The 24,940-nt window shown below is 48.8% G+C and overlaps 1 protein-coding gene across 1 annotated transcript in view; it reads right to left on the bottom strand.

Annotated features, from left to right (window-relative positions):
* Positions 1 to 20,623, bottom strand: part of nop53 (NOP53 ribosome biogenesis factor) — a 36,983-nt gene extending 16,360 nt beyond the window's left edge. The window contains exons 1-3 of the mRNA XM_085973206.1: positions 20,268 to 20,623; positions 4,170 to 4,234; positions 1,786 to 1,870 (exon numbers count right to left, since the gene is read on the bottom strand). Coding sequence (XP_085829332.1) covers positions 1,786 to 1,870; positions 4,170 to 4,234; positions 20,268 to 20,545 — 428 coding nt within the window. The 5' untranslated portion in view covers positions 20,546 to 20,623. The remainder of the gene's footprint in view (positions 1 to 1,785; positions 1,871 to 4,169; positions 4,235 to 20,267) is intronic.
* Positions 20,624 to 24,940: the final 4,317 nt, after the last annotated feature.

Raw genomic sequence — 24,940 nt, 5'->3', positions numbered from 1 at the left:
GTATCCGTGTTATACAGTGACAGACCTGTACCCACCAGTACTGTATCCGTGTTATACAGCGACAGACCTGTACCCACCAGTACTGTACCCACCAGTGTTATACAGTGACAGACCTGTACCCACCAGTACTGTATCCGTGTTATACAGTGACAGACCTGTACCCACCAGTACTGTAACCGTGTTATACAGCGACAGACCTGTACCCACCAGTACTGTACCCACCAGTGTTATACAGTGACAGACCTGTACCCACCAGTACTGTACCCACCAGTGTTATAGTGACAGACCTGTACCCACCAGTACTGTACCCACCAGTGTTATACAGTGACAGACCTGTACCCACCAGTACTGTACCCACCAGTGTTATAGTGACAGACCTGTACCCACCAGTACTGTACCCCAGTGTTAGTGACAGACCTGTACCCACCAGTACTGTACCCAGTGTTATACAGCGACAGACCTGTACCCACCAGTACTGTACCCCAGTTATACAGCGACAGACCTGTACCCACCAGTACTGTACCCGTGTTATACAGCGACAGACCTGTACCCACCAGTACTGTACCCCAGTGTTATACAGTGACAGACCTGTACCCACCAGTACTGTACCCGTGTTATACAGCGACAGACCTGCACCCACCAGTACTGTACCCACCAGTGTTATACGGTGACAGACCTGTACCCACCAGTACTGTACCCACCAGTGTTATACAGTGACAGACCTGTACCCACCAGTGTTATACAGCGACAGACCTGTACCCACCAGTACTGTACCCCAGTGTTACAGCGACAGACCTGTACCCACCAGTACTGTACCCCAGTGTTATACAGCGACAGACCTGTACCCACCAGTACTGTACCCCAGTGTTATACAGCGACAGACTTGTGCCCACCAGTACTGTACCCCAGTGTTATACAGTGACAGACCTGTACCCACCAGTACTGTACCCCAGTGTTAGTGACAGACCTGTACCCACCAGTACTGTACCCCAGTGTTATACAGCGACAGACCTGTACCCACCAGTACTGTACCCCAGTGTTATACAGTGACAGACCTGTGCCCACCAGTACTGTACCCCAGTGTTATACAGCGACAGACCTGTACCCACCAGTCCTGTACCCCAGTGTTATACAGTGACAGACCTGTTCCCACCAGTACTGTACCCCAGTGTTATAGTGACAAGACCTGTACCCACCAGTACTGTAACCCAGTGTTATATTGACAGACCTGTACCCACCAGTACTGTACCCCAGTGTTATACAGCGACAGACTTGTACCCACCAGTACTGTACCCCAGTGTTATACAGACAGACCTGTACCCACCAGTACTGTACCCATGTTATACAGTGACAGACCTGTACCCACCAGCACTGTACCCCAGTGCTATACAGTGACAGACCTGTACCCACCAGTACTGTACCCCAGTGTTATAGTGACAGACCTGTACCCACCAGTACTGTACCCCAGTGTTATACAGTGACAGACCTGTACCCACCAGTACTGTATCCCAGTGTTATACAGTGACAGACCTGTACCCACCAGTACTGTACCCCAGTGTTAGTGACAGACCTGTACCCACCAATACTGTACCCCAGTGTTATAGTGACAGACATGTACCCACCAGTACTGTACCCCAGTGTTATAGTGACAGACCTGTACCCCAGTGTTATACACAGTGAAAAACCTTCAGCCATGTAAATGTTCTCTATCATTTCTGCATCTATAAAAGATTATACAGTCATTCACAAAATGAAATGGAACACAGGAAGACGTCAGACACTCACTCTTTGGGAGCTGCTACCTTGGAGTCTGACTGGAGAATGAGGTCGATCCACAGAGGCTTCAGTTTCCCTTTATTATGAAGCAGATCTACAGAAGAAATTAAATATTTATCTGCATGCACAAAGAATCTGGTGCGGGGACCCAACTCCCTCTCCCCTCTCAGATGTATTTCATGGTATCGGGATGAAGAAGCAAGTTCATTGCCCAGCCCTAGATGCCCGGACAAGGTGGTGCGGGTTTCGTACAAGAGTGGTTTGCTTGGCTACTTCAGAGGGACCAGAGTCACAAATCAGCCAGAGTGGGTCAGGGATTCCTTTTAGGTGTTTACAACAATCCGACAGTTTCATGGTCACTTTTGCTGATACAGGTAGACTACCCTTTATCCGAACTTCCGAAAACCGAAACCCTCTAAAAACCGAAGGTTTTTTCGGTCAGCGTAAGTCATGCGCATGACATGACCAGAGTGGCGCACGACTTACGCTGAGCAGAGGGTCAGCGTAAGTCATGCGCATGACCCCCCGCGGACCACCCCCCCCGCCGACCCGAGGGTCAGCGTAAGTCGTGCGCACGGCCCCCCGCCGACCCCCCCGCGGAACCACCTGACTCTCTTCCAAAGGCTCGAAAGCAACGAGAGCTCTGAGCCCGCGGCGGTGCCGGCCCCTGTTCCGACCGAGCACGACGACCTGTTGGTGGAAATGCAGAACTTCATTGCATTCCAGGCTAGCAGCGATGGACAAGCCACGACTGCAGACCCCCCCGCGGACCCCCGACCCCCCCGCCGACCCACCTTCCGAAATCCGAAATTTTCCGAAAACCGAAACACGGCTGGTCCCGAGGTTTTCGGATAAAGGATAGTCTACCTGTACCAGCTTTTTATTTCCAGGAGCTTTAAACCGAATTCAAACTCTCAACCTGCCGTGGTGGGATTTGAACTCACGGTCTCCAGATTACTAGTCCAGTAACAGAACCATTACACCGCCGTGCCGGATTGCTTTTCCACGATGCACCTCTCACCGTTGATGGAAAAACATTTTTGGAATTGGCTGTACCTTGCCGCAACTCTCATTCATAAACGGAGTCCCAGGTTTGTCCAGGAGCCCATGGTTCAGTGGGTAGCACCCGCACTTCTCAGCCAGAAGGTTGTGGGTTCAAGTCCCACCCCAAAGACTTGCATTGCTACAGCGCCTTTCACAACCTCAGGGCGTCGCAAAGCGCTTCACGGCCAACTTTTGAAGTGTAGTCACTGTTGTAATGTAGGAAACGCGGCAGACAATTTGCACACAGCAAGATCCCACAAACAGCAATGTGATAACGACCAGATAATCTGTTTTAGTGATGTTGGTTGAGGGATAAATATTGGGCCCAGGACACCGGGGAAAGCGCCCCTGCTCTTCTACCAATAGTGCCATGGGCTCTTTCACGTCCATCTGAGATAGCAGACGGGGCCTCGGTTTAATTTCTCATCCAAAAGACAGCACCTCTGATGTGGAGTATTTTAAACCAACACTCGACACAAGGTTTTCAGATCGATAGTCAAGTTGTCTTTATTACACCGGTGGGGAGACAGTCAGCTCTGTCTTTAGCCAGACTTCTCCAAATTGTTACAGCAAACACTACATTTTTATACATTCAAATAAGCACGGCAGCCTCATGCACAATTCATTCCCGCAACCTGATTGGATCTTGGCCCGCATGCACCTTCACGGATTGGGTTACATGTCCTAAGGTAAACATGTGTAAGCTGCCTCCTCAATCATTCACCCAAACTGCTGAACGCTGATTAAAAGATAACTTGGAAGTATTGTGACCCAGAGAACAAAACCCTAAGGGCAGCTGATCTGCTAGACATCATGTCTCAACCGAGTTGTTTTTAGTCTCAAAGGTCGGTTATCTTGACCACACCTTATGGATGTGGTCTTTCATGTTAGCAACCGTCTCCCTTACACCATTCTGTGAGCTGCCAGCGATGTTATTTTAACTCTTTCCCCACTTCACCTCCGACAGTGCAGCACTCGCTCAGCACTGCACTGGTGGTGTCAGCCTGGATTTTGTGCTCAAGTCTCTGGAGTTGAACCCATAACCTTCTGACTCAGGAGCAACCTTCCCGCTAAGATGCGCAGCCACCTGCTGGTCCAATGTAGCTCGGGACCGGCTTTTCCGATGGGAAATTTTGCCCATGCGCGAAACTTTGGATGGGCCGCGCAGCCCTTTAAAGGGACACCACACACACACAAATAATAATAATATGGGGGAAGATTGCCCAGGAGGCGAGAGTGCTACCCACCAAGCCATGGCTGAACCCATGGTAACAAGGTTGTGAAAACCCAGCTGTGACAGACCCTCAGGATATCTGGGGCGCTTCCTTCTGGCAGAAGACGCTTCTCACCTTTCTTGTCGTCTCCTGTGTCAACAAAGTACAGGCTGTCATCCGGCTTTTCAGACACAAGACCACTGAAAATAAGAACAGATTTGTGAGACACTTCACGTCCAGGCAGGCACAGAACAATTTAACACACTGGAGCCCAAGCATTCTCCATTGAGTTATACCCCTGCATTGTTACTAACCGTTTCTTGAGGGCCACAATCCCAACAATGGACTCGGTGTCTGCGCAAATCCCCACACAGTCAACTCCTGCTCGTTCCAGCCACCACAGTGGCTCTCCGAGCACACACACACACACGTATATTTAGAATTGGCTGGAGCCACCAGTACTGTACCCGTGTTATACAGTGACAGACCTGTACCCACCAGTACTGTACCCCAGTGTTACAGTGACAGACCTGCACCCACCAGTACTGTACCCCAGTGTTATAGTGACAGACCTGTACCCACCAGTACTGTACCCGTGTTATACAGTGACAGACCTGTACCCACCAGTACTGTACCCCAGTGTTACAGTGACAGACCTGCACCCACCAGTACTGTACCCCAGTGTTATACAGTGACAGACCTGTACCCACCAGTACTGTACCCCAGTGTTATACAGTGACAGACCTGTACCCACCAGTACTGTACCCCAGTGTTAGTGACAGACCTGTACCCACCAGTATGGTACCCCAGTCTCTCTCTCTCTCCCCCCAGTCTCTCTCTCTCCATCCCCCCAGTCTCTCTCTCTCCATCCCCCCAGTCTCTCTCTCTCCCCCAGTCTCTCTCTCTCCCCCAGTCTCTCTCTCTCTCTCCCCCCCAGTCTCTCTCTCAATTCAATTCAAATCGCTTTATTGGCATGACAAGTTACATCTTATGTTGCCAAAGCATCGAAAAACATTCATGTTTGTACATAAAAATACAGATCTATCCATAGTGTATAAACAGATATATCCCTGAGTGTATAAATATACATTCATATATATTTTATATATACTCTTTTCTTATATTTAGTGGTTGTCCCTCTGTTTATGGCAAGCTGTAACATAGTGTGCCGCTAGTGTTGCACAATTTCTCTCTTCCCCTAGTAGGTATGGGAGTTTTTGGTCGTCATTCAAATTTCTGAATTCCGGGCATATTTTTGTGAATTTTGGGTAGAAATTCTCCCTTATGCCCTGATATTTTCTACAAGCTGTGAGGAAGTGCATCTCTGTCTCCACCACTCCCTGACTGCAGTGAGAGCATATCCTGTCCTCTCTTGGTAGCCGGGTCTGCCTGTGTCTACCTATTTCGATCGCCAGGCTATGTTCACTAAGTCTGTACATTGTCAAGGTTTTTCTCAGTTTGCTATCCTTTACCATGGTCAGGTAATCAGCCATGTTGTATTGTCTGTTTAGGGCCAAGTAGCAATTGAGTTTGCTTTGGGTTTTTGTTGTTTCTGCCCAATATGACATATTTTTCCTTTTGCTTAGCGACGATTGTGTTGGGTCGAATTCTTTGTGTTACGCTGTCACTGTCCTGGGGCTGGTTATTGTTAGTAGTTACTTCACTGAGTCCCAGGACTAGTTGACTGAGGGTATTCTTCTTTATGGTCCTCTCTTGGCATTTCAGGGCTTCATAATGATAGCATTGGGGGTTGCTCATTTCTAGGTGTTTCCAAAATTTGGTGGCTCTTTTTTGGATAGTGATTATTAATGGATATTGGCCTAGTTCTGCCCTGCATGCATTGTTTACGGTTTTCCTTTGAGTCCGGAGGATACTTTTACAGAATTCTGCATGTAGGATCTCAATTGGGTGTTTGTCCCATTTTGCAAATTCTTGTTGTGTTAGCGGTCCCCACACCTCACTGCCATAGAGTGCAATTGGTTCAGTTACTGATTTGAAAATTTTGAGCCAAATGCTAATTGGGATTTCTATTTGGATTGATTTTTTAAATGGCATAGAAAGCCCTTCTTGCTTTCTCTTTCAGTTCATTCACAGCCAGATGGAAATTTCCCATAGAACTGATTTTTAAGCCCAAGTATGTGTAGTTAGTGGTTTGTTCAATTTTGGTTGTTCCTAGTGTGAAATTTGTTTTGGGTCCCTGATGTCTGGATCTTTGCTGGAACACAAGGACTTTGGTTTTCTGGGATTTATTGTCAGGGCCCAAGTCTGGCAGTACGACTCCAGCAGATCCAGGTTCTGCTGTAGACCCTCCTTAGTTGGTGACAGCAGAACCAGGTCATCTGCATAGAGGAGGAATTTAACCTTGGATTCATATAGGGTGAGGCCGGGTGCTGTAGATTGTTCAAGTAGTTTTGCCAATTCATTTATGTAAATATTAAAGAGTGTCGGTGAGATTGGCGAGCCCTGCGTCACCCCCCGCCCCTGTGGGAAGTATTTTGTTTGTTTGTCTCCAATTTTAACTGCACATTTGTTGTTTGTATACATTGATTTAATTACATCATATGTTTTTCCCCCTATCCCGCTTTCGATAAGTTTCAGGAATAAACCGTCGTGCCAGATGGAATCGAAAGCCTTCTGGAAATCTATAAAGCATGCGTAGATTTTGCTTTTGTTTTGATGAACGTGTTTGTCAATTAGGGTCTGTAGGGTGAAGATATGATCTGATGTTCTATAGTTTGGCAGGAATCCAATTTGGCTTTTACTCAAGACATTGTGCTCCTCAAGAAAGTTTATAAGTCTTTTGTTTATGATGCTACAGAATACCTTCCCCAGGTTACTGTTTACACAGATGCCTCGATAGTTATTTGGGTCGACTTTGTCCCCACTTTTGTATATGGGCGTTATGAGTCCTTTGTTCCAGATATCAGGGAAGTAACCGACACTCAGAACCAAGTTGAAGAGTTTTAGGATAGCCAGTTTCATTTTATCGTCTGTGTGTTTAATCATCTCGCTTAGTATGCCGTCTGCCTCTCTCTCGCTCTCTCTCTCTCCCCCAGTCTCTCTCTCTCTCTCCCCCAGTCTCTCTCTCCCTCTCCCCCAGTCTCTCTCTCCCCCAGTCTCTCTCTCCCCCAGTCTCTCTCTCTCTCTCTCTCTCTCTCCCCCAGTCTCTCTCCCCCCCAGTCTCTCTCTCTCTCTCTCCCTCTCTCTCTCTCCCCAGTCTCTCTCTCTTTCTCTCCCCAGTCTCTCTCTCTCTCTCTCTCCCCAGTCTCTCTCTCTTTCTCTCCCTAGTCTCTCTCTCTTTCTCTCCCCAGTCTCTCTCTCTTTCTCTCCCCAGTCTCTCTCTCTTTCTCTCCCCAGTCTCTCTCTCTTTCTCTCCCCAGTCTCTCTCTTTCTCTCCCCAGTCTGTCTCTCTTTCTCTCCCCAGTCTGTCTCTCTTTCTCTCCCCAGTCTCTCTCTCTCTCTCTCCCCAGTCTCTCTCTCTCTCTCTCTCCCTCTCTCTCGCCCAGTCTCTCCCTCTCTCTCTCTCTCTCTCTCGCCCATTCTCTCTCTCTCTCTCGCCCAGTCTCTCTCTCGCCCAGTCTCTCTCTCTCTCTCTCGCCCAGTCTCTCTCTCTCGCCCAGTCGCTCTCTCTCTCTCGCCCAGTCTCTCTCTCTCTCTCTCGCCCAGTCTCTCTCTCTCGCCCAGTCTCTCTCTCTCGCCCAGTCTCTCTCTCTCTCTCTCGCCCAGTCTCTCTCTCTCTCGCCCAGTCTCTCTCTCTCGCCCAGTCTCTCTCTCTCTCTCGCCCAGTCTCTCTCTCTCGCCCAGTCTCTCTCTCTCGCCCAGTCTCTCTCTCTCTCCCCCCAGTCTCTCTCTCTCTCTCTCTCTCCCCCCCCAGTCTCTCTCTCTCTCTCCCCCAGTCTCTCTCTCTCTCCCCCCCGTCTCTCTCTCTCTCTCCCTCTCCCCCCCAGTCTCTCTCTCTCCCCAGTCTCTCTCTCTTTCTCTCCCCAGTCTCTCTCTCTTTCTCTCCCCAGTCTCTCTCTCTTTCTCTCCCCAGTCTCTCTCTTTCTCTCCCCAGTCTCTCTCTCTCCCCAGTCTCTCTCTCTCCCCAGTCTCTCTCCCCAGTCTCTCACTCTCTCTCTCGCCCAGTCTCTCTCTCGCCCAGTCTCTCTCTCGCCCAGTCTCTCTCTCGCCCAGTCTCTCTCTCTCTCTCCCGCCCAGTCTCTCTCTCTCTCGCCCAGTCTCTCTCTCTCTCTCGCCCAGTCTCTCTCTCTCTCTCGCCCAGTCTCTCTCTCTCTCTCTCGCCCAGTCTCTCTCTCTCTCTCGCCCAGTCTCTCTCTCTCGCCCAGTCTCTCTCCAATTTCCAATTCAAATGCTTTATTGGCATGAAAGTTTACAGAGAACCATATTGCCAAAGCTTACATAGCAAAAAGGTACAGTTTTCCAACATTCTGTAGGTGTCAATCGATTTGACATTTGTTGGGTACATACAATATTACTTTTAAACAATATTAATTTTAAACAGTCTTTGTACTTCATTTGGTACGTTCAATATTAATTTTAAACAGTCTTAATTTTAAACAGTCCTCAGGTTGTGACATGTTGTTACATATTTGGCCCCAAGGTATGGTCTGTCTCCTTCTCCTAGGACTAATCTCAATTTTGACAGGTCATCCAATTCCTTGAAATCTGGGGTTGTTTGGCTTAGCTTGTTGAATAATATGTTTCTTGATGTGTTGAATTTTTCGCATTTTAGGAGGAAATGCATTTCTGTTTCAACCTCGCCGGCCAGACATTGATCGCATATTCTATTCTCTCTAGGCTGCCAGGATTTCTTGTATCTGCCTTTTTCAATTTCCAGTTGGTGGTCGCTTAGTCTGTACCTGGTGAGGGTCTGTCTCTGTTTTGTGTCTCTGATGGTCGTGAGGTAGTCTGCCAGTTTATATTCTCTTTTTAGGGCCCGGTAACATTCTAATCTGCTTTGGCTTTCGGTTATTTTGTTCCAATGTTCCAGGTAGGTTTCTTTGCATTTTTTAATGATTTGGTTCACTCGGATTGGTGTTTGGACGGCTGTGTTGGTCTGGGGCTGGTCAGGGTCCGGCTGAGTACTTAGTTTCAGTAGCAGCTGACTCAGGGGACTCTTTTCTGGGTTTAGCTCTTGGGTCTGAAAGGCTTTGAAATGAAGGGTGTCTGGGGAGCTGGATTTGAGGTGATTTAGGAAGTTTAGTGCTCGTTTTTGGATGTTTATTATCAGTGGGTATCTGCCTAGTTCGGCTCTGCATGCATTTGTTGGCGTTTTTCTTTGGGTGCGAAGGATGCTTCGGCAGAATTCTGCATGTAGGGCTTCTATTGTGTGTTTTTCCCATTTAGTGTAGCTTTGGTGATTTAGCGGGCCCCATACTTCACTACCGTACAGTGCAATGGGCAGGATTATGCTGTCAAATATTTTGAGCCAGATTTTGATTGGGATTTGGATGTTGTAGAATTTTCTTTTTATTGCATATAGGGCTCTTCGGGCTTTTTCTTTTAGTGCATTCACTGCTATGCTGAAGCTCCCTGATGCTGTAATAGTTAGACCAAGGTAGGTGTAGCTCATAGTGTGTCCTATAGTGGTATCACTGAGGGTAAACTGGTATTTGTTTTCCTGACATCTGGGCCTTTTTTGAAAAATCATGATGTTGGTTTTCTTTAGATTTACTGTTAGAGCCCAATTTTGGCAGTATTTGTCGAGTAGGTCTAGTTGTTGCTGTAATCCCTGTTCTGTGGGAGACAGCAGAACCAGGTCGTCCGCATAGAACAGGGATTTCACTTCTCCATCCAGGAGACGGAGACCTGGTGACTCGCTTTGCTCCAGCATGTCTGCTAATTCATTTATGTATATGTTGAACAGGGTCGGGCTCAAATTGCAGCCCTGCCGGACGCCTCTTCTCTGGGTGAAGAAATCGGTGCGTTTGTCTCCAATTTTGACCCCGCATTTGTTTTTCAGATACATTGATTTAATAAGGTCATAGACTTTGCCCCCTATCTCTCTCGCTCCCCCAGTCTCTCTCTCTCTCTCTCTCCCCCAGTCTCTCTCTCTCTCTCCCCCAGTCTCTCTCTCTCTCTCTCCCCCAGTCTCTCGCTCTCTCTCTCTCCCCCAGTCTCTCTCTCTCTCTCTCTCCCCCAGTCTCTCTCTCTCTCCCCCAGTCTCTCTCTCTCTCTCTCGCCCAGTCTCTCTCTCTCTCGCCCAGACTCTCTCTCTCGCCCAGTCTCTCTCTCTCGCCCAGTCTCTCTCTCTCGCCCAGTCTCTCTCTCTCGCCCAGTCTCTCTCTCTCTCTCTCGCCCAGTCTCTCTCTCTCTCCCAGTCTCTCTCTCTCTCGCCCAGTCTCTCTCTCTCTCGCCCAGTCTCTCTCTCTCGCCCAGTCTCTCTCTCTCGCCCAGTCTCTCTCTCTCGCCCAGTCTCTCTCTCTCTCGCCCAGTCTCTCTCTCTCGCCCAGTCTCTCTCTCTCGCCCAGTCTCTCTCTCGCCCAGTCTCTCTCTCTCGCCCAGTCTCTCTCTCTCTCTCGCCCAGTCTCTCTCTCTCTCGCCCAGTCTCTCTCTCTCTCGCCCAGTCTCTCTCTCTCTCGCCCAGTCTCTCTCTCTCTCTCTCGCCCAGTCTCTCTCTCTTTCTCTCTCGCCCAGTCTCTCTCTCTCTCGCCCAGTCTCTCCCTCTCTCGCGCCCAGTCCCTCTCTCTCTCTCTCGCCCAGTCCCCCTCTCTCTCTCTCGCCCAGTCCCTCTCTCTCTCTCTCGCCCAGTCTCTCTCTCTCTCTCTCCCCGTCTCTCTCGCCCAGTCTCTCTCTCTCTCTCGCCCAGTCTCTCTCTCTCTCTCGCCCAGTCTCTCTCTCTCTCTCGCCCAGTCTCTCTCTCTCTCTCTCGCCCAGTCTCTCTCTCTCTCTCTCGCCCAGTCTCTCTCTCTCTCTCTCGCCCAGTCTCTCTCTCGCTCAGTCTCTCTCTCTCTCTCGCCCAGTCTCTCTCTCTCTCGCCCAGTCTCTCTCTCTCTCTCCCCCAGTCTCTCTCTCGCCCAGTCTCTCTCTCTCGCCCAGTCTCTCTCTCTCTCGCCCAGTCTCTCTCTCTCTCTCGCTCAGTCTCTCTCTCTCTCTCTCCCCCAGTCTCTCTCTCTCGCCCAGTCTCTCTCTCTCTCGCCCAGTCTCTCTCTCTCTCTCTCTCCCAGTCTCTCTCTCTCTCTCTCGCCCAGTCTCTCTCTCTCTCTCTCGCCCAGTCTCTCTCTCTCTCGCCCAGTCTCTCTCTCGCCCAGTCTCTCTCTCTCTCACCCAGTCTCTCGCTCTCTCACCCAGTCTCTCTCTCTCTCTCCCTTCCCCAGTCTCTCTCGCCCAGTCTCTCTCTCTCTCGCCCAGTCTCTCTCTCTCTCTCGCCCAGTCTCTCTCTCGCCCAGTCTCTCTCTCGCCCAGTCTCTCTCTCGCCCAGTCTCTCTCTCTCTCTCGCCCAGTCTCTCTCTCTCGCCCAGTCTCTCTCTCTCTCGCCCAGTCTCTCTCTCTCTCTCGCCCAGTCTCTCTCTCGCCCAGTCTCTCTCTCTCCCCCAGTCTCTCTCTCTCTCTCTCTCCCCGTCTCTCTCCCCCAGTCTCTCTCTCTCTCTCCCTTCCCCAGTCTCTCTCTCCGTCTCTCTCTCTCTCTCCCCGTCCCTCTCTCTCTCTCTCCCCGTCTCTCTCTCTCTCTCTCCCCGTCTCTCTCTCTCTCTCTCCCCGTCTCTCTCTCTCTCTCTCCCCGTCTCTCTCTCTCTCTCTCCCCGTCTCTCTCTCTCTCTCCCCCAGTCTCTCTCTCTCTCTCCCCCCCAGTCTCTCTCTCTCTCCCCGTCTCTCTCTCTCTCTCCCCATCTCTCTCTCTCTCTCTCTCCCCGTCTCTCTCTCTCTCTCTCTCTCTCGCCCTTCCCCAGTCTCTCTCTCCCCCAGTCTCTCTCTCTCTCCGTCTCTTCCCCCCCCCCCCCCAGTCTCTCTCTCAATTCAATTCAATTCAAATGCTTTATTGGCATGAAAGTTTACAGAGAACCATATTGCCAAAGCTTACATTGCAAAAAGGTACAGTTTTCTAACATTCTGTAGGTGTCAATCGATTTGACATTTGTTGGGTACATACAATATTACTTTTAAACAATATTAATTTTAAACAGTCTTTGTACTTCATTTGGTACGTTCAATATTAATTTTAAACAGTCTTAATTTTAAACAGTCCTCAGGTTGTGACATGTTGTTACATATTTGGCCCCAAGGTATGGTCTGTCTCCTTCTCCCAGGACTAATCTCAATTTTGACAGATCATCCAATTCCTTGAAATCTGGGGTTGTTTGGCTTAGCTTGTTGAATAATATGTTTCTTGATGTGTTGAATTTTTCGCATTTTAGGAGGAAATGCATTTCTGTTTCAACCTCGCCAGCCAGACATTGATCGCATATTCTATTCTCTCTAGGCTGCCAGGATTTCTTGTATCTGTCTTTTTCAATTTCCAGTTGGTGGTCGCTTAGTCTGTACCTGGTGAGGGTCTGTCTCTGTTTTGTGTCTCTGATGGTCGTGAGGTAGTCTGCCAGTTTATATTCTCTTTTTAGGGCCCGGTAACATTCTAATCTGCTTTGGCTTTCGGTTATTTTGTTCCAATGTTCCAGGTAGGTTTCTTTGCATTTTTTAATGATTTGGTTCACTCGGATTGGTGTTTGGACGGCTGTGTTGGTCTGGGGCTGGTCAGGGTCCGGCTGAGTACTTAGTTTCAGTAGCAGCTGACTCAGGGGACTCTTTTCTGGGTTTAGCTCTTGGGTCTGAAAGGCTTTGAAATGAAGGGTGTCTGGGGAGCTGGATTTGAGGTGATTTAGGAAGTTTAGTGCTCGTTTTTGGATGTTTATTATCAGTGGGTATCTGCCTAGTTCGGCTCTGCATGCATTTGTTGGCGTTTTTCTTTGGGTGCGAAGGATGCTTCGGCAGAATTCTGCATGTAGGGCTTCTATTGTGTGTTTTTCCCATTTAGTGTAGCTTTGGTGATTTAGCGGGCCCCATACTTCACTACCGTACAGTGCAATGGGCAGGATTATGCTGTCAAATATTTTGAGCCAGATTTTGATTGGGATTTGGATGTTGTAGAATTTTCTTTTTATTGCATATAGGGCTCTTCGGGCTTTTTCTTTTAGTGCATTCACTGCTATGCTGAAGCTCCCTGATGCTGTAATAGTTAGACCAAGGTAGGTGTAGCTCATAGTGTGTCCTATAGTGGTATCACTGAGGGTAAACTGGTATTTGTTTTCCTGACATCTGGGCCTTTTTTGAAAAATCATGATGTTGGTTTTCTTTAGATTTACTGTTAGAGCCCAATTTTGGCAGTATTTGTCGAGTAGGTCTAGTTGTTGCTGTAATCCCTGTTCTGTGGGAGACAGCAGAACCAGGTCGTCCGCATAGAACAGGGATTTCACTTCTCCATCCAGGAGACGGAGACCTGGTGACTCGCTTTGCTCCAGCATGTCTGCTAATTCATTTATGTATATGTTGAACAGGGTCGGGCTCAAATTGCAGCCCTGCCGGACGCCTCTTCTCTGGGTGAAGAAATCGGTGCGTTTGTCTCCAATTTTGACCCCGCATATGTTTTTCAGATACATTGATTTAATAAGGTCATAGACTTTGCCCCCTATTCCACACTGAAGAAGTTTATAATAGAGCCCTTCGTGCCATATAGAGTCAAAGGCTTTCTTGAAGTCGATGAAACAGGCGAATATTTTCCCATTTTTTGTTTGGTGTATATGTTTTCCAATGAGGGTGTGAAGGGTATAGATATGGTCGGCTGTGCGGTGTTTTGGAAGAAAGCCTATTTGGTTTTTTCTGAGGATATTATGTTTGTTAAGAAAATCAAGTAATCTACTATTTAGAATACTGCAGAATAACTTCCCTAGACAACTGTTGACACAGATGCCGCGGTAGTTATTTGGGTCTGATTTGTTTCCACTTTTATATATGGGGGAGATTAGTCCTTGGCACCAGATATCGGGAAAACAGCCTGAGCGTAATATGATGTTGAATAGTTTGAGTATCGCACCCTGCATCTCCATATTGCTGAACTTGAGCATTTCATTTTTGATGTTGTCTGGGCCACAGGCTTTCTTTAGGTGGAGAGATTTTGTTTTTGTGGCCAGTTCTTTCCATGTGATTGGGGAGTCTAGAGGGTTTTGGTTGTCTTTAATTGTTGCTTCTAATGTGTGGAGTTTTTCTGTGACCTGATGTTGACTTGGGTTTGTTTCGTTTATTGGGATGTCTTTGTAGAGGTTTTCAAAATGTGTTCTCCAGATGTCTCCATCTTGGATTGGTAATGCTTGCAATTGTGTTGTACTCAGGTTATTCCACATTTCCCAGAATTGTTTTGGATTGGTGGAGTTTTCAATTTCTTCGAGTATTTTGTGGGTATAGTTTTGTGTTTTGTTCCTAATGGTGTGTTTATATCTTTTGAGGGTTTCATTGTATCTAGTACGTAGGTCCGGATTGTTTGGTTGGTGATGCTTTTGGTTTGATATTTTTCTCAGGTCTTTTCTGGCATTTTTGCATTCGTGGTCAAACCATTTCTTATTTTTATTTTGTCTTTTGTGACGCTTCCTCTTCTGTTTCACAAGGTCGGCTTTTACAGCTGCCTCATGGAAGATCATATTTATATCCTCTATGGCCATGTTTACACCATCTCTGGTGATCTCGTATGGGTTTTCTTTAAATTTTGATATTTTACTTGTGAGATCAGGTGACTTTAGTGCTGTGATGAATTTTTCTCCACTGTCTGGGGCCCATCTGTATGTCTGGTTTATTTTATGGAGCTTACTGGGTTCCTTTTTTGTGTCTGTAGTTTGGGCAGAAAGTTTAAGGTACATATTTATTTGGTTATGGTCTGAGAGGGGGGATTGCTGCCTGACAGTGAATGAGTTGATATCGCAGGGGTCCAGGTCAGTGATTGTATAGTCCACCACACTAGACCCAAGAGTTGAGGAGTATGTGAGTCTCCCTAGGGAGTCCCCTCTGAACCTACCGTTAACTATGTACAGGCCTAAGGCTCGGCAGAGTTGCACTACCTCCCTACCGCTTTTATTTATTTCACGATCAAGGTTGTTCCGATTTGCGATGGCTGGTGTGACATCTAAAGGGGTCTGGCCAAACACATGGTTGTTTCCCTGTGGGTCTATGAAGTCAGGTTCACAACCGGTCCTTGCATTTAGGTCCCCACATATTATCACCTTTCCTTGGGCCTGGAAATGGCTGATTTCCATGTGGAGAGTATCAAATAACTCCTCTTCGAAATATGGCGATTCTATTGGAGGTATGTAGATCGCACATAAGTAAACATCTTTTTTTGCTATTCCTATATTTTTATCTAGTTTTAGCCATACGTGTGATTTTCCCTGTTTTACCGGTGAGATGTGTTTGTCCAGTTCTCCCTTATACCACACCAATATTCCCCCGGAGGTTCTGCCCTTGCGTGTTTTAGTGTTCTTTACTGAGGGCACAATGATTTCATGGTACATTGGAGGACAGTGGGTCGGCACGTCCTTTTGGCACCATGTTTCTGTTAACACAATTATATCAATGTCTTTTATAGCTTTTAGGAATTCAGGGTCTGTACTCTTCATCCCAAAAGTTGAGGAGCGGAGGCCCTGGATATTCCAGCAGCTTATGTGGAAAGAACGCATTTATATAGTTCAATAAAACGAAATAAAATGGACCTATTTTGTGGGATGAGTGTGGAAACACTATTTTCTATAATGCTAAATGACGATTTAGTATAAATTTCATGAGGCATGCACATATATCTATCTAATAATAGTAATAATACTGATAAGATAACAATAATGATAATGATAAATAACAATATTAATAATTTCTCTCTCTCTCTCCCCGTCTCTCTCTCTCCCCCCCAGTCTCTCTCTCTCTCTCCCTCTCTCTCCCCCAGTCTCTCTCTCTCTCTCCCCCCAGTCTCTCTCTCCCCCAGTCTCTCTCTCTCTCTTCCCCAGTCTCTCTCTCTCCCCCAGTCTCTCTCTCTCTCTCTCCGTCTCTCTCTCTCCCCCCCCAGTCTCTCTCTCTCTCCCCCAGTCTCTCTCTCTCTCTCCCCGTCTCTCTCCGTCTCTCTCTCTCTCCCCGTCTCTCTCTCTCTCTCCCCCCTCTCTCTCTCTCTCTCTCCCCCTCTCTCCCCGTCTCTCTCTCTCTCTCCCCCCAATCTCTCTCTCTCTCTCTCCCCCCCAGTCTCTCTCTCTCTCTCTCCCCCAGTCTCTCTCTCTCTCTCCCAGTCTCTCTCTCTCCCCCAGTCTCTCTCTCTCTCTCCCCCAGTCTCTCTCTTTCTCCCCCAGTCTCTCTCTCTCTCTCCCCAGTCTCTCTCTCTCCCCCAGTCTCTCTCTCTTTCCCCCCAGTCTCTCTCTCTCTTTCCCCCCCAGTCTCTCTCTCTCTCTCCCCCCCAGCCTCTCTCTCTCCCCCATCTCTCTCTCCCCCAGTCTCTCTCTCTCCCCCAGTCTCTCTCTCCCTCTCCCCCAGTCTCTCTCTCTCTCCCCCAGTCTCTCTCTCTCTCCCCCAGTCTCTCTCTCTCTCCCCCAGTCTCTCTCTCTCTCTGTCTCTCTCCCCACCCAGTCTCTCTCTCTCTCCCCCAGTCTCTCTCTCTCCCCCAGTCTCTCTCTCTCTCTTTCCCCCGTCTCTCTCTCTCTCTCTCTCTCTTTCCCCCCGTCTCTCTCTCTCCCCAGTCTCTCTCTCTCTCTTTCCCCCCCAGTCTCTCTCTCTCTCCCCCAGTCTCTCTCTCTCCCCCAGTCTCTCTCCAATTCAATTCCAATTCCAATTCAAATGCTTTATTGGCATGAAAGTTTACAGAGAACCATATTGCCAAAGCTTACATAGCAAAAAGGTACAGTTTTCCAACATTCTGTAGGTGTCAATCGATTTGACATTTGTTGGGTACATACAATATTACTTTTAAACAATATTAATTTTAAACAGTCTTTCTACTTCATTTGGTACGTTCAATATTAATTTTAAACAGTCTTAATTTTAAACAGTCCTCAGGTTGTGACATGTTGTTACATATTTGGCCCCAAGGTATGGTCTGTCTCCTTCTCCCAGGACTAATCTCAATTTTGACAGGTCATCCAATTCCTTGAAATCTGGGGTTGTTTGGCTTAGCTTGTTGAATAATATGTTTCTTGATGTGTTGAATTTTTCACATTTTAGGAGGAAATGCATTTCTGTTTCAACCTCGCCGGCCAGACATTGATCGCATATTCTATTCTCTCTAGGCTGCCAGGATTTCTTGTATCTGCCTTTTTCAATTTCCAGTTGGCGGTCGCTTAGTCTGTACCTGGTGAGGGTCTGTCTCTGTTTTGTGTCTCTGATGGTCGTGAGGTAGTCTGCCAGTTTATATTCTCTTTTTAGGGCCCGGTAACATTCTAATCTGCTTTGGCTTTCGGTTATTTTGTTCCAATGTTCCAGGTAGGTTTCTTTGCATTGTTTAATGATTTGGTTCACTCGGATTGGTGTTTGGACGGCTGTGTTGGTCTGGGGCTGGTCAGGGTCCGGCTGAGTACTTAGTTTCAGTAGCAGCTGACTCAGGGGACTCTTTTCTGGGTTTAGCTCTTGGGTCTGAAAGGCTTTGAAATGAAGGGTGTCTGGGGAGCTAGATTTGAGGTGATTTAGGAAGTTTAGTGCTCGTTTTTGGATGTTTATTATCAGTGGGTATCTGCCTAGTTCGGCTCTGCATGCATTTGTTGGCGTTTTTCTCTCTCCCCCAGTCTCTCTCTCTCCCCCAGTCTCTCTCTCTCTCTCTCCCCCAGTCTCTCTCTCTCCCCCAGTCTCTCTCTCTCCCCCACAGTCTCTCTCTCTCTCCCCCCAGTCTCTCTCTCTCTCCCCCAGTCTCTCTCTCTCTCTCTCCCCCAGTCTCTCTCTCTCCCCCACAGTCTCTCTCTCTCTCCCCCAGTCTCTCTCTCTCTCTCTCTCTCCCCCCCCCAGTCTCTCTCTCTCTCTCTCCCCCAGTCTCTCTCTCTCTCTCTCTCTCTCTCTCCCCCAGTCTCTCTCTCTCTCTCCCAGTCTCTCTCTCTCTCCCCCGTCTCTCTCTCTCGCTCCCCCAGTCTCTCTCTCGCTCCCCCAGTCTCTCGCTCCCCCAGTCTCTCTCTCGCTCCCCCAGTCTCTCTCTCTCTCGCTCCCCCAGTCTCTCTCTCTCTCGCTCCCCCAGTCTCTCTCTCTCTCGCTCCCCCAGTCTCTCGCTCTCGCTCCCCCAGTCTCTCTCGCTCTCGCTCCCCCAGTCTCTCTCTCTCCCCCAGTCTCTCTCTCTCCCCCAGTCTCTCTCTCTCCCCCAGTCTCCCCCAATATCCCAACACTGGACAAACAGGGGGCTAAAGGGGGGGAGGAGCTAAACACGATCAAAATCACTAAGGAAGTGGTACTCGGTAAAATAATGGGACTCAAGGCGGATAAATCACCTGGACCTGATGGCTTACATCCTAGGGTCTTGAGGGAAGTGGCGGTGGGGATTGTGGATGCATTGGTAATAATTTTCCAAAACTCCCTGGACTCGGCAAAGGTCCCGGCAGACTGGAAAACTGCTAATGTAACACCCTTATTTAAAAAGGGCAGTAGACAGAAGGCTGGAAACTATAGGCCGGTTAGCCTAACATCTGTGGTAGGTAAAATTTTGGAGTCCATTATTAAGGAGACAGTAACAGGACATTTGGATAATCATAATTTAATAGGACAAAGTCAGCATGGTTTTATGAAGGGGAAGTCATGTTTGACAAATTTGCTGGAGTTCTTTGAGGAAGTAACGTATAGGGTGGATAAAGGGGAACCAGTGGACGTAGTGTATTTAGACTTCCAAAAGGCATTTGACAAGGTGCCACACAAAAGATTATTGCTTAAGATAAAAAATCACGGGATTGGGGGTAATATTCTGGCATGGATAGAGGATTGGCTATCTAACAGAAGGCAGAGAGTTGGGATAAATGGTTCATTCTCAGACTGGCAATCAGTAACTAGTGGTGTTCCGCAGGGGTCAGTGCTGGGTCCCCAACTCTTTACAATCTATATTAATGATTTGGAGGAGGGGACCAAGTGTAACATATCAAAGTTTGCAGATGATACTAAGATGGGGGGGAAAGTAGTGAGTGAGGAGGACATAAAAAACCTTCAAGGGGACATAGACAGGCTAAGTAAGTGGGCAGAGATTTGGCAGATGGAATACAATACTGGAAAGTGTGAGGTTATGCACTTTGGCAGGAAAAATCGTAGAGCAAGTTATTATCTTAATGGCAAGAAACTGGAAAGTACTGAAGTACAAAGGGATCTGGGGGTCCTGGTGCACGAAACTCAAAAGGTTAGTATGCAGGTGCAGCAAGTGATTAAGAAGGCCAATGGAATGTTGGCTTTCATTGCTAGGGGGATAGAATATAAAAATAGGGAGGTATTGCTTCAGTTGTACAAGGTATTGGTGAGACCGCACCTGGAATACTGCGTACAGTTTTGGTGTCCATACTTAAGAAAGGACAAACTTGCTCTCGAGTCAGTACAAAGAAGGTTCACTCGGTTAATCCCGGGGATGAGGGGATGGACATATGAGGAGAGGTTGAGTAGATTGGGACTCTACTCATTGGAGTTCAGAAGAATGAGAGGCGATCTTATTGAAACATATAAGATTGTGAAGGGGTTGGATCGGGTGGATGCGGGGAAGATGTTCCCGATGATGGGTGAAACTAGAACTAGGGGGCATAGTCTTAGAATAAGGGGCTGCTCTTTCAAAACTGAGATGAGGAGGAACTACTTCACTCAGAGGGTGGTAGGTCCATGGAATATGCTGCCCCAAAAAGCTGTAGAAGCTACATCATTACATAAATTTAAAACAGAAATAGACAGTTTCCTAGAAGTAAAGGGAATTAAGGGTTGCGGGGAGTGGGCAGGAATTTGGACATGAGTCTAGGTTCGGATCGGTCATGGCCCTGTGGGTAGCGGAGCGGGCCCAGGGGCCGTGTAGCCTGATCCTGCTCCTATTTCGTGTGTCTAATTCTGTTAGATTCAGGAGATGGTTCTGTGATAGTGGATTGGCGGTTAGGATCAGATCAGCCATGATCTTATTGAATGGCGGAGCAGGCTCGAGGGGCCGATTGGCCTACTCCTGCTCCTATTTCTTATGTTATGTTCTCTCTCTCTCTCCCCCCCAGTCTCTCTCCCCCAGTCTCTCTCTCCCTCCCCTAGTCTGTCTCTCTCCCCCAGTCTCTCTCCCTCCCCCAGTCTCTCTCTCTCTCTTACCCCACTGTCCGCTCCTGGAGCCTGATGTCCTCCAGGAACTCCTCCACCTGGCGAACATCGCTGTGTTTGTTCCAGTTCTTCTTCTTGTTCTTGTTGAGCCGCCGCCGGCGGGAGACCGAGCCTGAGGCGGAGTCCGGGTTCAGGCCGAGGAAGGCCGGGGCCGGGTCTGAGCGCGAGTTCGGGGCCGGGTCTGAGCGCGAGTTCGGGGCCGGGTCTGAGCGCGGGTTCGGGGCCGGATCTGAGCGCGAAGCCAGGGCCGACTCGCCGCCGGCCGCCATGACAGGAAAGAGCGAGAGCCGGCACGGCCGCCCCACCACACACACAGCCTCCCTCCACCGATCGCACAATCCGCCGCGCCAATCTCAACCAAAAAATTCCCTGATATTTTCCCCCCTCGTTGCCAGTCAGAAGTTGAAAAGTTTAATATTGGTATCCGCACTTTCGGCTGCCGCACCGGCCTCCCAAACCAGCGCCACCTCCAGGCCGGGCGCCCCGCTCCAGCCGCCCGCAGCGCAGCCTCTGGACTCAGACACACACTGCACCTGGTCACTGCCCTCACCTGGACACTCACACACCTGGACAGGTTCAGGCAAAGGCACAACTGCAATCTCCCAGTGCAGGACTGAGGGAGCGCCGCACTGTCTGAGGGGCAGTACTGAGGGAGCGCCGCACTGTCGGAGGGGCAGTACTGAGGGAGCGCCGCACTGTCGGAGGGGCAGTACTGAGGGAGCGCCGCACTGTCGGAGGGGCAGTACTGAGGGAGTGACGCACTAACAGAAGGTCAGTACTGAGGGAGCGCCGCACTGTCGGAGGGGCAGTACTGAGGGAGTGACGCACTGTCGGAGGGGCAGTACTGAGGAAGCGACGCACTGTCGGAGGGGCAGTACTGAGGGAGCGCCGCACTGTCGGAGGGGCAGTACTGAGGGAGCGCCGCACTGTCGGAGGGGCAGTATTGAGGGAGCGCCGCACTGTCGGAGGGGCAGTACTGAGGGAGCGCCGCACTGTCGGAGGGGCAGTACTGAGGGAGCGCCGCACTGTCGGAAGGTCAGTGCTGAGGGGTGTGGGTATATCAGTGTGTTACAGTGAGGGGTGTGGGGTATATCAGATTGTGTTACAGTGTGGGGTGTGGGGTATTTCAGTGTTATAGTGTGGGGTATATCGGTGTTACAGTGAGGGGTGTGGGGTATATCGGTGTTACAGTGAGGGGTGTGGGGTATATCAGTGTTACAGTGAGGGGTGTGGGGTATATCAGTGTTACAGTGAGGGTTGTGGGGTATATCTGTTACAGTGAGGGGTGTGGGGTATATCAATGTTACAGTGAGGGGTGTGGGGTATATCAGTGTTACAGTGAGGGTTGTGGGGTATATCAGTGTTACAGTGAGGAGTGTGGGATATATCAGTGTTACAGTGAGGGGTGTGGGGTATATCAGTGTTACAGTGAGGGGTGTGGGGTATATCAGTGTTACAGTGAGGGGTGTGGGCTATATCAGTGTTACAGTGAGGGGTGTGGGGTATATCAGTGTTACAGTGAGGGGTGGGGGGTATATCAGTGTTATAGTGAGGGGTGTGGGCTATATCAGTGTTAGTGAGGGGTGTGGGGTATATCAGTGTGTTACAGTGAGGGGTGGGGTATATCAGTGTGTTACAGTGAGGGGTGTGGTGTATATCAGTGTTACAGTGAGGGGTGTGTGATATATCAGTGTTACAGTGAGGGGTGTGGGGTATATCAGTGTTACAGTGAGGGGTGTGAGGTATATCAGTGTTACAGTGAGGGGTGTGGGGTATGTCAGTGTTACAGTGAGGGGTGTGGGGTATATCAGTGTTACAGTGAGGGGTGTGAGGTATATCAGTGTTACAGTGAGCGGTGTGGGGTATATCAGTGTTACAGTGAGGGGTGTGAGGTATATCAGTGTTACAGTGAGGGGTGTGGGGTATATCAGTGTTATAGTGAGGGGTGTGGGGTATATCAGTGTTACAGTGAGGGGTGTGGGGTATATCAGTGTTACAGTGAGGGGTGTGGGGTATATCAGTGTTACATAGAAACATAGAGATAGGAACAGGAGTAGGCCATTCGGCCCTTCGAGCCTGCTCCGCCATTCAATGAGATCATGGCTGATCTTCGTCTGAGATCATAGCTGATCTTACCAGTTCAGTACCCCGTCCCCGCCTTTTCTCCGTAACCCTTAATCCCCTTAGCCTTCAGAAATATATCCAATTCTCTCTTGAAAATATTTATTGAATTAGCTTTCACAGCCCTCTGTGGCAGGGAATTCCACAGGCTCACCACTCTTTGAGTGAAGAAATTCTTCCTCATCTCTGTTTTAAATGATTTGCCCGCTATTTTTAGACTGTGGCCCCTGGTTCTGTGCTCCCCTGCCATTGGAAACATTCTCTCTGAATTCAGCCTGTCCAGGCCTTCCATAATTTTATATGTTTCGATGAGATCCCCTCTCAATCTTCTAAACTCCAGTGAGTACAAGAGGGGTGTGGGATATATCAGTGTTACAGTGAGGGGTGTGAGGTATATCAGTGTTACAGTGAGGGGTGTGGGGTATATCAGTGTTACAGTGAGGGGTGTGGGGTATATCAGTGTTACAGTGAGGGGTGTGAGGTATATCAGTGTTACAGTGAGGGGTGTGGGGTATATCAGTGTTACAGTGAGGGGTGTGGGGTATGTCAGTGTTACAGTGAGGGGTGTGGGGTATATCAGTGTTACAGTGAGGGGTGTGGGGTATGTCAGTGTTACAGTGAGGGGTGTGAGGTATATCAGTGTTACAGTGAGGGGTGTGGGGTATATCAGTGTTATAGTGAGGGGTGTGGGGTATATCAGTGTTACAGTGAGGGGTGTGGGGTATATCAGTGTTATAGTGAGGGGTGTGGGGTATATCAGTGTTACAGTGAGGGGTGTGGGGTATATCAGTGTTACAGTGAGGGGTGTGGGGTATATCAGTGTTACAGTGAGGGGTGTGGGATATATCAGTGTTACAGTGAGGGGTGTGGGGTATGTCAGTGTTACAGTGAGGAGTGTGGGATATATCAGTGTTACAGTGAGGGGTGTGGGGTATATCAGTGTTACAGTGAGGGGTGTGAGGTATATCAGTGTTACAGTGAGGGGTGTGAGGTATATCAGTGTTACAGTGAGGGGTGTGGGGTATATCAGTGTTACAGTGAGGGGTGTGAGGTATATCAGTGTTACAGTGAGGGGTGTGGGGTATATCAGTGTTACAGTGAGGGGTGTGGGGTATATCAGTGTTACAGTGAGCGGTGTGGGGTATATCAGTGTTACAGTGAGGGGTGTGAGGTATATCAGTGTTACAGTGAGGGGTGTGGGGTATATCAGTGTTACAGTGAGGGGTGTGAGGTATATCAGTGTTACAGTGAGCGGTGTGGGGTATATCAGTGTTACAGTGAGGGGTGTGGGGTATATCAGTGTTATAGTGAGGGGTGTGGGGTATATCAGTGTTACAGTGAGGGGTGTGAGGTATATCAGTGTTACAGTGAGGGGTGTGGGGTATATCAGTGTTACAGTGAGGGGTGTGGGGTATATCAGTGTTACAGTGAGGGGTGTGGGGTATATCAGTGTTACAGTGAGGGGTGTGGGGTATATCAGTGTTACAGTGAGGGGTGTGGGATATATCAGTGTTACAGTGAGGGGTGTGAGGTATATCAGTGTTACAGTGAGGGGTGTGGGGTATATCAGTGTTACAGTGAGGGGTGTGGGGTATATCAGTGTTACAGTGAGGGGTGTGGGGTATATCAGTGTTACAGTGAGGGGTGTGGGGTATATCAGTGTTACAGTGAGGGGTGTGAGGTATATCAGTGTTACAGTGAGGGGTGTGGGGTATATCAGTGTTACAGTGAGGGGTGTGGGATATATCAGTGTTACAGTGAGGGGTGTGGGGTATGTCAGTGTTACAGTGAGGAGTGTGGGATATATCAGTGTTACAGTGAGGGGTGTGGGGTATATCAGTGTTACAGTGAGGGGTGTGAGGTATATCAGTGTTACAGTGAGGGGTGTGGGGTATATCAGTGTTACAGTGAGCGGTGTGGGCGATATCAAGCCCTGTTTCTCGCACAGTGGATGCTGAGCTCTCGGAACGTGTGCAGTTTCTGTGTCTCATAGACTCGCCTCCTTTAAGTGGAATGGAATTCCAGGGGTGTGGTGCCCTGCCAGATGTGATTGAGTGTTTTGTTCCAGTGCTCGATGGAGCGCGGCAACAGCTTCACTTTATGCCAAAGAGCAATCCTCTTTATGACTGCAACGTGTACAGAGACTGCTTGATGGTAATGAAGGCAGGGAGCGGGGCCTCAGAGAGCGGGGGGGGGGGGGATCTGCTCGCCCAACTCCGTAACATCGCCACTGAAGACTTATGGATTCTGGCAAGAAGTGTTTGGACCTTGTGGATGTTGGCCGCTGTGAGTCACTCTGTGAGTCAGTTCATCCGTCTAACCGCTCCAAACTCCTGTCACTTCCCAATCTCAGGAACTTTATTAGGAAAATGTGTGCAATGGGAGGGAGTGGATAAAGCCGTTCTTTATCTCGCTTTGTCTTTCAATCAAAGCTGTGGGAGTTAAACAAAAATATTTAAAGGAATACTTCATGGTGCTGAATTGCCAATGGTTTCTGATCCCTCTCTCCTCTCTAAACCACATACTTTCTCACTGCCTCAGAC

Source organism: Somniosus microcephalus, chromosome 34, assembly GCF_052327205.1.
Source record: "Somniosus microcephalus isolate GS21.2 chromosome 34, FLI_Smic_1.0, whole genome shotgun sequence".
In the NCBI taxonomy this organism is placed as follows: domain Eukaryota; kingdom Metazoa; phylum Chordata; class Chondrichthyes; order Squaliformes; family Somniosidae; genus Somniosus; species Somniosus microcephalus.
This window is presented reverse-complemented; position numbering and strand designations above follow the sequence as displayed.